The sequence below is a fragment of the Corythoichthys intestinalis genome, chromosome 3 (assembly GCF_030265065.1).
Source record: "Corythoichthys intestinalis isolate RoL2023-P3 chromosome 3, ASM3026506v1, whole genome shotgun sequence".
Classification (NCBI taxonomy): domain Eukaryota; kingdom Metazoa; phylum Chordata; class Actinopteri; order Syngnathiformes; family Syngnathidae; genus Corythoichthys; species Corythoichthys intestinalis.
In genome coordinates, this window is record NC_080397.1 from 67,397,238 (window position 1) to 67,413,813 (window position 16,576).

A 16,576-nucleotide genomic window follows, 5' to 3' on the forward strand; every position below is an offset into this window, starting at 1 on the left:
TGTCAACTCGTCACTGTTGATGCATTACCGCTACGTAAATTCCTCCTATTATGGCGTGTTTTTCTGCTCATTAACATTAATTATCACAATGGTAAAGGCGTGTGTGGCGGTCGGTTGCAATAACAGAGAAGATAGACGGAGAGACTTGAAGTTCTACCGGATTCCGAGAGACCCGGAGAGGAGAGCGAGATGGGTTGCTGCAATTCGACGAGAAAACTGGGCTCCAAACGATTACCACAGATTATGTAGTAGTCATTTTATATCTGTTAAGATGCATTTAATATATATTTAGAGGGTTTTGGGCTGACAACCACAATTAAGATCATTGCTAGGCTAATCGCCGACAACATACACTCAGACGTTGTGAATTAACTACCTGAAAATATATAATTGTAAGGGGATAATAAGACAGTTGTCATACAATTAATTTACAATTTCACTATTGAGTTCAAAAGCCAAAAAATAAATTCAACTAGGGACAATCTGGAGTAGTGCTATCACACTTCATATTTATTAAATATTATATATGTATGTAGTGAGAGTGCTATCGCTAAACCATATAAACATTAAAAGCCCTAGCTCCATTGACAAATGACATGAAATACATTAGACTTGACAGTGGATATTAGCAAGAACAAAAGATTTTGCATTGAAAATTTTGTAACTCACCCACCAAGATCGATTCCTGCCGAATTTTCATGGACGAGGACCTGTTTCACCCATCCAGCAACGAAGTATTTATAAGCCTCCAAGCTCTTAAAGTTTTTCAAACTTTCGTGAGAATAGGCTGATTTTGTGTGGACAAGATAGTTGTAAATATCAGGGTAGCAGATGTCAGGCAGAGACGGTGAAGACAGCGGGTCGAAAAACATCGAGTTAGGCATCAAATATGGATCTGGCGAATGGATAAACTGAAGCTTTTCCACATAACGCCTTTTATGCAACGCATCCAATGAGTTTACAGCGTCAGATAACACTGGGGCTTCCATGAATTGCTCCATAAATTGCACGACTAATTGAAACCATTGAGAATAGGGCTAAAAAAAATGCCGGACAATATGGCGGCCGGATACAGCGACACGTTATTTTGTGACGTAGGTGAGTAGGGTCTATAGTCAAGTGCGGCCTATTTGTTGATTTATTTGGGTTAATAGGTAACACTTTATTTGACAGCGGTTTCATAACATTATCATAAGACGGTAATAATAATGACATGACTCTATCATGGGCGTTACTGAATGCTTATGTTATTAAGTGTCATCCAGCAAATTATGTCGCTAACACCATTTATGTCCAGCTTGGATCTTTTACATCCATGCAAAAGTGAGATAATTTGCCGGTTAACACTAAATGACATCTGTTATAAGCCTTCATAAATGCTCATGACAGTGTTATGTCATAATTATGATTGTCTAATGACATTCTGATGGCTCCACTGTCAAATAAAGTGTTACCAAATACCATAACTAGCAAATAATGAAGCAACTGGAACAGGAAGAAATAATTAGCACAGAACATGAATTTTGATTGTTATGTACATCTGTAGCACTGCAGTGCATGCTAAGAGGAATGTTGGAAGACAACAGTGCTAACTGCAGGTGGCAGCAGAGGTGGGCTGTCTACCCCAAGGGAGCAGTGATGACCAAATGAAGCTTCTTGAAGCAATGAACCAATTGGCTGTAAAGCTTTATGGTCGTGGTTCATTTGGTCTTATGACAGTCGTATGATGCCACTGTCAAAAGAAGTGCTGTATCCCATAATACAATGAGGACAGCTGCGGCTTACAGTCCAGTGCGGCTTATCTATGAACAAATGCCATTTTCGTGCCAAATTTGGTGGGTAGCGGCTCATAATCAGGCACGCCTTATAGTGCAAAAATTACGGTAAGTCGCACCGGAGTATAAGTCGCATTTTTGGGGGGAAATTTACTTGATGAAATCTAACAAATAGAACAGATATGTCATTTTGAAAGGCAATTTAAAATAAAAATGCATTTTTTTCTTGTGTTAGGTGGGAAAAAGTATCATTTGACTGTGTTTATTAGCAGAATGTTTTATTTTAGGATGATTGTGATGTGTACTGTGTGTTAATATAGTTCAGAAATATGTTAATCGTTAAGTATGTTTATTAGGGCTGTCAAAATTATCGCGTTAATGGGCGGTAATTCATTTTTTAAATTAATCACGTTAAAATCTTTGACACAATTAACGCACAAATGCCCCGCTCAAACAGATTAAAATGACAGCAAAGTCAAAGCTGTACTTGTTGTGTTTTTCGGAGTTTTGCCGCCCTCTGCTGGCGCTTGGGTGTGACTGCTTTTATAGGTTTCAGCACCCATGAGGATTGTGTAAGTAATTATTGACAGCAACAATGCCGAGTTACTAGTTTATTTTTTGATTGAAATTTTTACAAATTTTATTAAAACGATAACATGAAGAGGGGTTTTAATATAAAATTTCTATAACTTGGACTAACATTTACCTTTTAAGAACTACAAGTCTTTCTATCCATGGATCGCTTTAACAGAATGTTAATGCCGTCTTGTTGATTTATTGTTATAATAAATAAATACAGTACTTATGTACCGTATGTTAAATGTATATATCCATCTTGTGTCTTATCTTTCCATTCCAACAATAATTTACAGAAAAATATGGCATATTTTATAGATGGTTTGAATTGCGATTAATTACGATTAATTTTTAAGCTGTAATTAACTCGATTAAAAATTTTAATCGTTTGACACCCCTAATGTTTATGTATGACTAGATGTGTTCGTAATGGCGAGCGGACGACGAGTGACTTCTAGTAGTGTCTAAAATCCAGAAGTTAAATGTTTTGTCACAAAAATGTGTATTTGTTTATTGATATAATTATATAAGAATTCACATTTTAGAGCATATAAGAAATGAGCCGTCTGTGTGCAGCAATGCGAGATGGACGTTGTTTTTTTTCTTGTTTCAGCTGTACAGGAAAAATTAAAATAAAACAAAATTAAGTGTGTAGCAACAGATTGAAGCATTTAATCTCTGTCCGCACCACCGTACCGCACCAGATGCATCGCTATTATTTCAGCCGACTGCCACACGCATTATCAAATTTGTCAGACGTTCTCCACTGCCGCACCTGTCCTAGTGTCCTGAATGTTGCCAATGGAAAATATGTGAGCGCCCCTTACTGGTTGCTCTTTTTAACGCTTCCCCTGTGGCCCTTGCGCCTGCCAGGTTTTTCCCGAGGTCCTAGCGCCCTTCCAATTACTTAATAAAACTTTATTATTATTTTTTTTTCATTCACTCCCAGCCATTTTCACCAGAGCAACCTCCTCCGCTCCCCCCGTTTTACTGGATTTTGCAAGGCCCACAGAAAATTCTGTTCTATTGCCATTTAAACATGGATAAGAAATATTAGACTCTCTTCTTTCAGCAGGAAAAAAAAAAACGTTAGTTCCTATTAGGGATGTCCCGATCCAGGTTTTTGCACTTCCGATCCAATACCGATACTGGCCGATACCGACCTATCTGAGCATGTGTAAAGTTTAAAGTTATTTGGCCTCCTTCCTCAGTTGTCAGACTCATGTTAAAAAAGGTTTTAGTACCCTTGATAACAACTAGCCAGCTGAATTAGGTGAGTTTGAATAACACACAACGGTTGGTAACAAGAAACTGACCTGTTTATTCAGTGACAAACACAAAACATTATAAATAACAAACAGAAATGGCCTAGTCAGTCAGTAAAACGTGCAAATAATATTGTAAACTGTCTTGAAAAATCAAAACACACCAACAACCTCAGTGGAAAATCCCACAAATCCCTCAAGCTATTAGATGCTTTCAATGTTTCGTGCATTAGTTACAAAAATTGTATAAAAAGCCCCTCAGGTTTAAATAAACGACTATTTCAGTATCAAGTTAACATTTTAAAACGGTAAATAAAATACTCAAGTCCCCATTCTGTATCAGCAGCTTTAAACTACATTCAATTCATTTAATTTTGTGAATTAACTGTTCAAGTTGTTAAAATTGCTCCCGTTATTCCATAATTTCCCTTCTGTCTACTTTCGACATGTGAAAGTTTTAAAACTGTTTTGAAGATAGATTCAAGTCAAGATTTTGCCGATTTAGGAGTATTTTAGATAAAAAGTTAATTAGGTTTGCTTGGAAGGTTCACAACAGCCTACTAGGGAAGTCTTCTGCTTTAAGATGGTGGCTGTTTACTAACGCATCTGGTTTTCAATACTTCAATGTTGCTAACGCAGTCGAGTCTGTCGTGTAGCATCTGGTTCTATATACATATGATATCTATTATCTCCAGTAAAACGACGTTGACGTAGTTTGTTGCGGCTTTCAGAAGCAGTCAGGTATTCTTGTGTTTTTTATCCAGCGGCATGAGTTGAGCTAAAGCCGTGAGTTGAGCATTGGCATTACCCGGGTCTAAGACAAGTTATGTTTACTTTCGGGACACAATGCGGTCAGTTTCTCATTGCGTCCCGAAGACCGCGCTGTGTATTAGTTCCGCTTTACTTGACATATTTCAATAATCGGAATTTGGATGTTTGCGAATCGTTCTCGAATCTTCAGCGGCCGAATCGCGTGTTGGATGTTGCGTCTTTACTCACGTGAGATAATGGCTCGTCATCCAGAATGAATTCTTCGGCAATGACTCTTGTTATTCCCTGGGCTTTGGGACTGTCGAGTGCCAGTTTGTCACACATAGCAAAAGTTTCTGCCAGTGTTAGTTGCGTAGGACCTTTCTTTTTGTCTTCGGTTTTCTTAACATACTCCTCATATTGTTTGTGTTGGTATTTCGCTAAATGCTTGATTAGGTCGGTTGCATTAAAACTTCTTACAGCTTTACCTCTACGCTTGACTTTATTGTGGCATATGTTGCTCTCAGCCTCTTCGTCTTTGTCGTCCTTTAAGGTGAAATGATCCCACACAGCTGACATTTTTACCGATAAAGTCTCTCGGTAAATTGGGAGACGGTAATGTAAATGTAGTGTGTTGAAGGTGTGCCATAAAATGCGGACCGGAATTTAGGGACACCGAAGCAAAAACTGGAATGGATTATGTAAATCGGTGCGCTGGAAAACCCAGACCGGACTTTAAAAAAAAACTGGAACGGAAGTCTGGATCGGAATTTTTCCTGTGTTCCGATCCGATACCGATGCGCATTTTTTTGCCCATATCGGCGTCCGATCCGATCCAAATATCGGATGGGAACATCTCTAGTTCATATCTTTTTCCATTCTTTAGATATCAGCATTAGAAAATAAGCTTAGTTAGAGCAATTTTCAATTTCTGATGAAAAAACAAATTGAGCTTTTTGTAAAAGCATACATTTCAAACATAACTTTGACTTGAACACAGCTATTTTTTGCTTTTGTGACATCCCAAACATCTGAATAATGTTTTCCTTCTACAAAATAACATAAACAACAAGACAAATAGAGCTTTTGATAGCAAAGTAACAATTTATTTACACATAACTAAACTATTGAACTGAGAGATGACACTGTTGTGGCCGCGACAGCCGGGGTAAACTTTTCCCTCATTTTAATCTTTCTTTTGTCGTGACCACTACGTCATTACAAAATTCACCTACGGAACTTCTGTAGGGCATGTGCCAAGTGTTTTACATCATTTTTCTCACGCTTCCTATTTCTCTTCATTTCCTTTCATGATCCGATATGAGTTCTTACCAAATGCGTGACTGCCCTCCAGGGGCCAGTTTTATTGCTTTAAAATGGATTTTGAGCGTTGTGCTTTGGAGCGAACTTGCATCAGAACCTAGAGATGTCTCTTGTGAAAAAAAAAATGTAAAAGACGTATAAATATGTTTTTGGGACACTGAAACATTTCAAAATAGAACATATTTATACGTTTTTGGGAGCAAATGAGTTGATAATAGGGCTGTCAAACGATTAAAATTTTTAATTGAGTTAATTACAGCTTAAAAATTAATTAATCGTAATTAATCGCAATTCAAACCATCTCTAAAATATGCCATATTTTTATGTAAATTATTGTTGGAATGGAAAGATAAAACTCATGACGGATATATACAGTGGGGAGAACAAGTATTTGATACACTGGGAAAACCCATGGGTTTTCCCATTGGCGTTTTAATAAAATTTGTAAAATTTTCAATCAAAAGTAGAGTTAATATAATAATAATAAGAATAAAAATAACAATAATAAAAATAGAGTGAAAAGTTTTACGTGTATTTTGCATAGCTATTTTGATTTGGAATGCCAGTTCATTTTGCATTGTTGTTTAACTGTGTGTCAGAATAGGGCCTCATTACTATAGACTGAAGTGCTTTTCCTTTTGTGAACATTATTTTTTTTTTTTTTTGAGGGATAGGAATATTATTTTTGTTGTGCTTTCACTAAACGATACTTGTTTGTTATGAAGGAGTTGCCGAAGCTTATGCCAATAAACGGCGCGGTCCAAAGAACGCCTGTGTCCACTCGCCTTTACTGTATAACATATACGTATCTGTACATATCTTACCCAAAATACAACAAGAGACACATAATTGCCACTAAAAGAAAGAAAACTTACCGAAATATGTGAGGAGCACAAATAGCAATTTGCATTGCATTGTGAATACAGCATAAACGTCTCACAACTACTAATTCTCCCACGTATAGAAGAAATAACATGAGTATGGAACGGCGCTGCCCCCAAGCGGCCGGTGGCATTCTCTTCACTCTTAATGTCCATAAACGGCCTCATTGTAATCTGCTTGAGGCAATATGCCAGCGGGTCATTCATTGCATGCGTTAATTGCGTCAAATATTTTAACTAGGGCTGTCAAAATTATCGCGTTAATGGGTGCTATTTTTTTAAATTAATGACGTTAAAATATTTGACGCAACTAACGCAGATGCCCCGCTCAGAGAGATTTAAATGACAGTACACAGTGAAACGCTCACTTGTTGTGTTTTATGGAGTTTTGCCGCCCTCTGCTGGCGCTTGGGTGCGACTGATTTTATAGGCTTCAGCATCCATGAGCATTGTGTAAGTCATTATTGACATCAACAATGGCGGGATACTAGTTTATTTTTTGATTGAAAATTTTACAAATTTTATTAAAACGAAAACATTAAGAGGGGTTTTAATATAAAATTTATCTAACTTGTACTAACAGTTTTCTTTTAAGAACTACAAGTCTTTCTATCCATGGATCGCTTTAACAGAATGTTAATAATGTTAATGCCATCTTGTTGATTTATTGTTATAATAAACAAATACTCCTTATGTACCGTATGTTGAATGTTTTATCCATCTTGTGTCTTATCTTTCCATTCCAACAATAATTTACAGAAAAATATGGCATATTTTATAAATGGTTTGAATTGCGATTAATTGCGATTAATTACGATTAATTAATTTTTAAGCTGTAATTAACTTGATTAAAAATTTTAATCGTTTGACAGCCCTAATTTTAACGTGATTAATTAAAAAAATTAATTAACGCCCGTTACCGCGATAATTTTGACAGCCCTAGTTGATAATAATTGAAAATTTGTCTGCGAGCCGGATGTAGCGGTCAAAAGAGCCATACCTGGCTCGCGAGCCATAGGTTCCCGACCCCTGGCCTATGGGAAGGCATGGCGCAAATTCTGTGGGAGTTGTCTTGTCAACTGATGGTGGACTCTTATGATGATTGTTCATTAGATTTACCATTCCCTAACTAATTTTCTCTGCTCTTGTGCCCAAGTCTGGTTGAGACCAACCCGGATGTCGCCATGGACTGCATCATCCACATGAGCCAGAACATTACTGCATCACAAAGGGCCAAGCTCTCTCATCTTCTTGCTACAATGGACAACAGCAACACCAGCTAAACTGCGGAACAGTTTTAAGGCTTGTATTATCATAAAAGAGTTCTGGATACTTTTCCACATTCAAATGAACTTTTAAAAGTACCATGGTAAAGAACTCCTAATGAACCACTTTGTATGAAATAGTATTGAGGCAGTCTAAAAGTAGAATGTAAAATGTCAACTTACAATACCCACTACAGTTCAATAATCACACAAGGATGTTGCTGTCGGATCATGGAAGACCATTTCAGTCTAGGATGCTATGTTTGATTTAAAAACTGTCACTGTAATGCACATTGCACTTCTGCTTTTCTATATACATGACACTGGTGTTACTTTAGCCTTATATGCACACACACAGCTTTGTATTTATAGTGGAGGAGATGGTTGTGCAAAACAGTCTCACATACACCGATAATTGTGTAAAGATCTAAGTCGCGGTGCTAATATTTAGCGCTATGCACAATTAGTATTGCAGCGTATGTAGTACAAGGGTCCTGATCATTTTCATTGATTTGTAAGCATACAACATACCATCTAACATGAATGAAAGTAACATATTTCAGAAATTTTATGGTGCTATGAACTAAGACACCAAATATACTATTTAATACTGAGAATTTTTGTTTGACCTTTCAGCTACAAATATAACATTTCACGTGAATGTATATAAGCTGTTATTTTTGACAAATGTGGGAATAAATATCACTGGTTTATTTTTGGCAAAAGAAACATTTTATTTACCCATTCATTTTTTGATGGAACATTAATATGCATTTAATATTCCAATCAACATGTTAATCACAAATGTAAGCTGTTGTAAAAAAAAAAAAAAAAAAAAAAAAGAACTGAAAAACACAGTGGTACATGTTGACATTTTGGAATGAAGTTGGGTAAAAGAGTCGAGAGAAAGATTTTCTGTGGTAATAGCCATTTGAACATTCAAATATATACAGCAAAAGGTTGACGGAAATTGTCAACTTTCCTAGCTGCCTTTTTTATAAATATAAATAAAACAACACAGAGATAATATCTATCACAGTACATCATACAAAAGACAGAACTACAATATAGAAGGCTTTTCAAACAGATTAGGGATTTTAAAAAATTACATTTCCTTAAGCTTTTGTTTGTACTTACACAAGCATTTCGGAGGCTTTGCTTGGCAAAGCTTGATATTATAATGTCTTTAAATGCTTTTCTGCCACGTCTTTAAAAAAAAAAAAATGTCTTGATGAACTCTCCATTTTGATAGTTCCCGGCTGATTTGTACAAAAAAAATGCCTTCACTTGGTGTCTTGGACAAGATATCCTCAAAAAGAATAGTGTTGCTTTAAAGCAAGACGATGGGCTTGCTGCTGGCTGGTGAGCTCATGTATTGTGAGGAGAGGGAATCCTGTGACGTGTATGAAGTGTACAAACCCGTCACCTGTACGTCTGACAGCGGCAGGCTTGCTCCGCTGGAGGCAGGAGGGAGGCTGCTCCCCAAATCACAGTCCGATAGTCGCAGTGGGGAGTTAGTGAATGTGCCCAATGCATCCAAGTTAAAGCTGTCGTCCTTCATTTCCTCCCACAGGTTACCTGAAGTAAGATTGATAGAATAAATTCAGGGTTTACACTAGGCCTGAACGATATTGTAAAAAACTATTGCTGCGATTTTTTGGGGGTTTGCGATATATTGCGATATTATATTGCGATATTTAAAAAAAAAATTGGGGGGGAACCACAGTGTACAGTATACCATCATTTTTCACGGTCAATAGGGACCAGAACCCACCGCGATAAGTGAAAAACCGCGCATACCCCCCCCCCTGCATTTTTGTGTGTGTGTGTGTGTGTGTGTGTGTGTGTGTGTGTGTGTGTGTGTGTGCTCAATGTATTTATTCAGATCGAGCACTGGAAAGAGATCCATAAAGACATGTTTTTTTCTCACTTTTTTCCTACCAAAGTATGATTTTAATATATGTATATACAAATAAATGCTTTTTAAGCACTTCAAATGTAATAATTATGATCAGTTTTAAACATAACTGTCCCACGGAATCATTTTTAAAGAATAAAGTACTGTAGTAGAAAAATGCTTGGCTTTATTAAATGCTTACATGCTAACATGGCTGTGACTCTTGGAGTGACATGTTGAAATTACAAACTCCTCATAATCACTTGTGGCGTTTATTTTATATGTCTCGAAAGCAGGGCCGGCCCAGCCTATACGCAGACTATGTAGCTGCTTAGGGCCCCTGACCACTAGGGGGCCCCCAATTTTGCAATTGTTTAATTTATATTCTATTTTGTTTACTACAGTTTGCTTTATTTGACTTGTGTGACTTTTGATACTTGATTACAAACTTAAAAAAATAAAAGTCCTTCCTTAACTTCTTTATTTCCTCTTTTAGAAAAAGGTTTGGCGCTATCTACTGTAAGTTCTGACAATCATTTGGGGTGAGAAGTTTGAAGTATGCAGTGCAACAAAATCTGATTAATATACAAAATATGGACGTATGGGTTGGATTGCATGTATGGGTTTCACAGTACACTGACGTAATGGTGGGCCAAAAATATGGGCCTCTTTGCATTATTTTGCTTAGGGCCCCCAAATGGCCTGGGCCGGCCCTGCTCGAAAGTCTCCACATTCTCCCCCCACAGACACACACATTCATTCCAGCCCGCGCTTCCTTGCAGAAACTGTTTAATAAGTTAAACGATGATTGACAGATTGCTGTCCAGCTTCTTTGGCCAGATCAAAGCCATCGTTAACTTTAATAAGCAAGTGCCGCAGTGACAAAGCTGGGAAAGGGGGTGAGAGAGGCTGTGCGAGCGAATGAAACAGAACAAAGGTTCGTGGATTGGAAAAAAAGTAACTATCGCACGTCCCTGCGATGGGACTATCGCGCATGCGCACATCGTGATGGCGATGTTTAAACGATATATCGTTCAGGCTTAGTTCAGCAATCTTAACTTTATTTTTGTTGATGTAACTTGCTCAATACAGCATTTTCCAACATTGACACCTAAAGTGGTATGAAAAAGTTTTTGAACCCTATGGAATTTCTCACATTTGTGCATAAAATCACCATCAAATTTGATCTGATCCTTGTCAAAATCCCAGATGAAACAACAGTGTCTGTTTTAACTAAAACCACCCAAACATTTATAGGTTTTCATATTTTAATGAGGATAGTATGCAAACAATGACAGAAGGGGAAAACAAAGGTAACTGAACTATCACATTTAATATTTTGTGGTCCCCCATTTGGCAGAAATAACTTCAACCAGTTGCTTCCTGTAGCTGCAGATCAGTCTCGCACATCGATCAGGACTAATCTTGGCCCATTATTCTCTACAAAACTGCTGTAGTTCAGTCAGATTCTTGGGTTGTCTGGCATGAAATGCATGTCTTTAAGTCATGCCACAGCATCTCAATAGGGTTCCAATCTGGACTTTGACTTGGCCACTCCAGAACCTGTATTTCGTTCTTCTGAAACCATTCTGAAATTGATTTACTTCCGTGTTGTTGATCATTGTCTTGTTGCAGCATCCATCCTCTTTTCAGCTTTAACTGTCTGATAGACAGCCTCAGGTTTTCCTGCAAAACTTTTGAATTCATTCTTCCATTAATTATTGCAAGTTGTCCAGGCCGTGAGGTAGCAAAACAGCCCCAAATCATGATCCTCCCTCCACCATGCTTCTAGGTGGGGATGAGGTGTTGATGTTGTTGAGCTGTTCCATTTTTCTTCCAGACATCATTGTGTGTTACTTCCAAACAACAACTTTGGTTTCATCAGTCCACAAAATATTTTGCCAAAACTTATGTGGAGTGTCCGAGTGCCTTTTTGTGAACGTTAAACGAGCAACTACGTTTTTTTTTTTTTTTTGACAGCAGTGGCTTCCTCCGTGGAGTCCTCCCATGAACACCATCCTTGGCCATAGTTTTACATATAGTTGATGTGTGCACATCGATGTTGGACTGTGCCAGAGATTTCTGTTAGTCTTTGGCAGACACTCTAGGGTTCTTTTCTACCTCTCTGAGTATACTGCACTGAACTCTTGGCATCATCTTTGGTGATCGGCCACTCCTTGGGAGAGAAGCAACAGTGCCAAAATCTCTTCACTTGTATACAACTTATCTGACTGTCGATTGATGAACATCCAGACTTACATCCAGACTCTTAGAGATGGTTTTGTATCCTTTCCCAGCTTCATACAAATCAACAATCCTTGATCGCAGGTCTTCAAACTGCTTTTTTGACCTAGCCATGATGCACATCAGACAGTGCTTGTCATCAAGATAGTTCTTACCAGGTGTGTGTTTTATAGTGGGCAGGGCAGCTTTAAACCACTCATCAGATAATGGGCTCACACCTGGTTTGAATTGTTTGGTAAAACTTGGTTTCAATTGCTCTTTAAGTCTCCTTAGGCAGAGGGTTCACTTACTCATTTTCCCCCCTTCTGTCATTGTTTGCATACTATCCTCGTTAAAATATGACTGCCTATAAATGTTTGGCTGGTTTTGGTTAAAGCAGACACTGTTTTTTTTATCTGTGTGATTTTGACTATGATCAGAGCACATTTGATGGTGATTTTATGCAGGAATATGGGAAATTCCAAAGGATTCAGATACTTTTTCATACCTCTGTACCACTGTATTTAGCCTAACTGAAGAACAGTTTACTTAAAATGTTGAGTTTTAACTTTTTTTTTTTTTTCCATCAAAACATTTTACATTTAAAACATTTTTTTTTAACAATCTAGGTGTTGTCTGTCCCTTCAAATAGCATCACTTGTATCCCACAACTTCCAGTGGTATGAAAAAAATTATCCGAACCTATAAATGTTTGAGTGGTTTTAATTAAAACTTTTTTTTTTTTTTTATCTGTGTGATTTTGACTAAGATCAGATCACATTTGATGGTGATTTTATGCAGAAATGTGAGAAATTCCAAAGGGTTCAATATACTTTTTTAATACCACTTCACCTTAACATACGATCGCTTTGACATCCAATGTAAAATTTGACTCGCCGTTTGTTTCTACATCCGACGATATGCTGGAAATACGACGATGTATGCAGTGTCGTAGCAATTTCATTGTTTTCTCGCAAGACTGCAACAAGGCAGTCTTTTACTTTTTTTTTTAATTTTAACTTGTCCTGTTCAGCTGTTTGACACAGAGAATGGAAGTCTAAGTGCCCGGGTTGTCTGAACAGTTTTAATGTTTCACATTGAGAGTCTGATATACTCCCACTGTCATCATTCAAAATACTTTTTATTATGACAAAGCAGCGAACAGGAAGGGATTATGGGGGGACAGAAGAAAAGCAACACAAGAGAAGAAAGAAAAGAAACACATACACAAACAACAACAAGAAATACATAGAACATCTAGACTAATTATTAATATGCTGGTGCCATCGTCAGCGAGATGTATTTCCGGTTTACACCATGTGGGGGCCTATTGGCCAGTGAAAGAGGGGGACGGGGGTGGGGGTGTCTATAAGCTAAGTGATTGAAAGAGGTAGAGTGTACACAAATAAGTTCTGTGATCTAGAACCCAGTAATCATGTGAATCTCTTATGAATGTAAGCCCGTTGGCGACCAACCCTACGCCGGTTCATCGCCAACCTCGGCACCAGGACCCCCAACCCGAACATACCCTACCGCATCCAGCAGCACGCGAGCCCCACCGGACGCGCGACAGCCACGCAAACGGGCGGAGAAGCCGCGCAGGCGCCAACCCAGGGCCACGGCCCCCACCCGGCCAGCCCGGGGGGGGGGGGGGGGGGGTCAAGCGCAGCCCATCCCTCCTCCCGCAGCCCAGCAAAGGAGCCATCGTCCCCCTCCCGGGATCCAGGGTGGTCCCCTGGGCCACCCGCGCACCCATCAACCGGCCTTCAGGGATGGCAGGAGGGGATGCACCACCAACCCCACGTCTACCCCCACCCCCGCCCGCCCACCCAGGCCACGAGCCACAGCCGCAGCCCCCCAACCGGCACGGCACGCCACAGGACCCCTAGCGGCCCACCAAGCCCAAGGCAGGGCAGAGCCCCCCGCCGGTGCAGGCAACACCCCGCTGATACACCGGCGCCCAGCCAGTGACCCGCGACGGAGCGCAGGACGGATGTCCAGTCAGAGAAGAGGGGAAGGCGGAGGCAGGAGAACGCCGAGTAACTGCCACGGGGCGATGCAAATCAGAGCCCCGACCCCCCTCCCCACTCCCGCGGCCAGCAGCCCAGGCAGAGGGGAGGCCACACCCCAGGAGCCACGCCATAAGGAAAAACAACATCCGATGTACAATTTGACTCGCCGTTTGTTTCTACATCCGACGATATGCTGGAAATACGACGACGTATGCAGCGTCTTAGCAATTTCATTGTTTTCCCGCAAGACTGCAACACGGCAGTCTTTTACTCTTTTTGTGACTGTTCAGTGAAATTTCAGCAAATGTGGCTCTAACTAATTCGTTTAATGCTTTGGCCTTAGCACAAAACGGTTATCTGTTGAGTTCTTCAGTAAATATCTAGGTTTGGTAGTGGCAATGGTCATTTCTGAATGGTGTATAAGGCAACGGCGCAATGATCTAGCCTACCTTGAAGGGCAAAATCCATGATGCTGGGGTCCAACGCATCCACCTCTGTGTGGCTATCAACTTGTACGCTGTAAAAGTCTTCAGGAGGCTTGCTGGGTTGCTGGCTTAGCGGACTCCGAGAGAGGTCGGGCACCGTGTGGAGTGGGGGTGTTTGGGCTGGAGCCGGGGACATTGGCGCCAAGCGAGCTTGGGCCTGGAGCTGGGCTTGGATCTGATGGTGCTGGTGCATTGGTATACACGGCAGGGAGAGGGTCACAATGGGCTGGGGTCGCTGCATCTGCGCCGTCAACGAGAGACCTGTTGGGCAGCTCGGCAGCCGTGTCATGACTGGTTCTATGACCTTCCGTCTGCAGTTTTCTGGGCGGTCTGTAATCAGCTTGTCCAGCTCATCTGCAAGAACAGGGTTTACGCAGGTCATTAAAAAGCATTAAAAGTCAGGAAATGGAATTTGTCAAAATTATTTTTGTTTGGGTCAGGCCGGGCTTCTCTCTCGCTTTTTTTTTTTTTTTTTACTATATATTTACTGTATATATGTATACTAAAATGATGTATGGATGTTAAACTAAGGAATATAAAAAAGGAGAGTGGGGCATGTAAAGGCTTCAAATTGATTGTTGAAGGTGCAGAAACCTGTGTCGACTTTGCTGAATGTAAACGAATGTAACGCTTCGCTCTCATACGAGAAATACATTTAACAAACTTTTCCAACGTTATTTCGTCTAAATGCATTTATAATGATCATAAAAATATATAGACTATTTAAAGTGCATATGACACGAGAAAAAAAAAGTCTGAAATAGGATTATTATGTGAATTGGAATCATATTTTGAGACGATTTGACTGTATACAATTTAGCAAAGCGCAGACGACGAGAAATTAGTCGTTTAATCTGCCGGTTAGCCACGCCTACCATTATAGGGCTCTAGCGTCCCCAACAGGTGGATGATGTCAGCGGAGTCACGATTTCATCTGATTTAGTATGCAGCCCATTGAGGGGGACTTATTCACAACGAGGAAAACGCGACGAAGAGAGCCGCAAAAATGTCATTGTTTCAGTATCTCTACTCCAATATTTTTACAGGATATTTTTTATCCAAGTATTTTTCCCCAATAGCTAAATAAATGGCATGGTCATGACAAATAAGTCTTGTGCTAAAGGGAATATGAAATAATAAAAATCCATTTATTCAAGACGACATGGGAAAATTACTCCATAATGGTCAAAACTGTCGATTCACCTTTACTGTCGCACTTCCCGAACGATATTTTATGCCACCTAAATCGGGCTTATGTCATTTCCCTTCCCCGGCTTCGGAGAATGTAAACAAACCAAGAGGCTTAACAGCTAGCCGACATGCTAACCCGAACCAAGTGATGTTTCAAAGTCTTCGAAGAATGAAGAGGGGAATGAGCCGGGTATATAGTATTGCTCTCCCGGCGGGGGGATGTGCGACAAGCCGCCGGTCGTCGGCCGAGGGGACAAGGAGCATGTCCCAAAATGCAAGCCACCTACATATTAAAATGATCCCAGTATTTGACATAATAAACAACACGATGTTTACTCACGTCCTCGTAAGTCCCATGGTCCCACAGTAATAGGGCTTGTTTTAGCCAATATCCACCGGTGAATGGCAACCTTTTGAAACCCCAAAAAGGCGCACACGCCTCTCCCTCGTACAGAATGATTTTTTGCAGCCGTTTGGCTGGCGTGATGCGAAAAATAAATGGATTAATCCGCAAAATCAGCTGAATCCTTAGTCCTTCTCATACAACAGTAGGACTCCTTCCTCCGTACACGTCACAGCGCCCTCTTTTTCAACTCGAGACTGTTGTCAGAAGTCGCTCATTTTCATGGCACGGGATTAAAAAAACTAAATAAATATAGCGATCGCTTCCACACACATCCAAGCGGTCCATATCATTCAGAAGCATAAAATACCGCCTGAGTGACTTCCGGTGTTGTGCCGAAAAATAGCCGCCCCGCGTGAAATGTCCCCGCTGACGGGAACGCTTATTTATAACGCTTTATTGAGCGTTTATTTGATTTGTTTGTTTACTTATTTTACTATTGAGCGCCCACACGTCACTCGTACAGCTTTTTCATACCAATCGATGGACATGGAAACGATTTTTTGTACCATGAATATACAGTGCCTTGC

At 39.9% G+C, this 16,576-nt stretch overlaps 2 protein-coding genes across 3 annotated transcripts in view; one reads left to right on the plus strand and one right to left on the minus strand.

Annotated features, from left to right (window-relative positions):
* LOC130913089 (acetyl-CoA carboxylase-like) overlaps positions 1 to 9,506 on the plus strand; it is a 100,284-nt gene extending 90,778 nt beyond the window's left edge. For both annotated transcript variants that reach the window (XM_057831399.1, XM_057831400.1), the window contains one exon: positions 7,727 to 9,506. In XM_057831399.1, coding sequence (XP_057687382.1) covers positions 7,727 to 7,853 — 127 coding nt within the window. In that variant the 3' untranslated portion in view covers positions 7,854 to 9,506. The remainder of the gene's footprint in view (positions 1 to 7,726) is intronic.
* The window catches only part of LOC130913090 (forkhead box protein N4-like), a 47,978-nt gene continuing 40,015 nt past the window's right edge, over positions 8,614 to 16,576 (minus strand). Inside the window, exons 9-10 of the mRNA XM_057831402.1 lie at positions 14,417 to 14,806; positions 8,614 to 9,413 (exon numbers count right to left, since the gene is read on the minus strand). Of these exons, the coding sequence (XP_057687385.1) occupies positions 9,166 to 9,413; positions 14,417 to 14,806 (638 nt within the window). The 3' untranslated portion in view covers positions 8,614 to 9,165. The remainder of the gene's footprint in view (positions 9,414 to 14,416; positions 14,807 to 16,576) is intronic.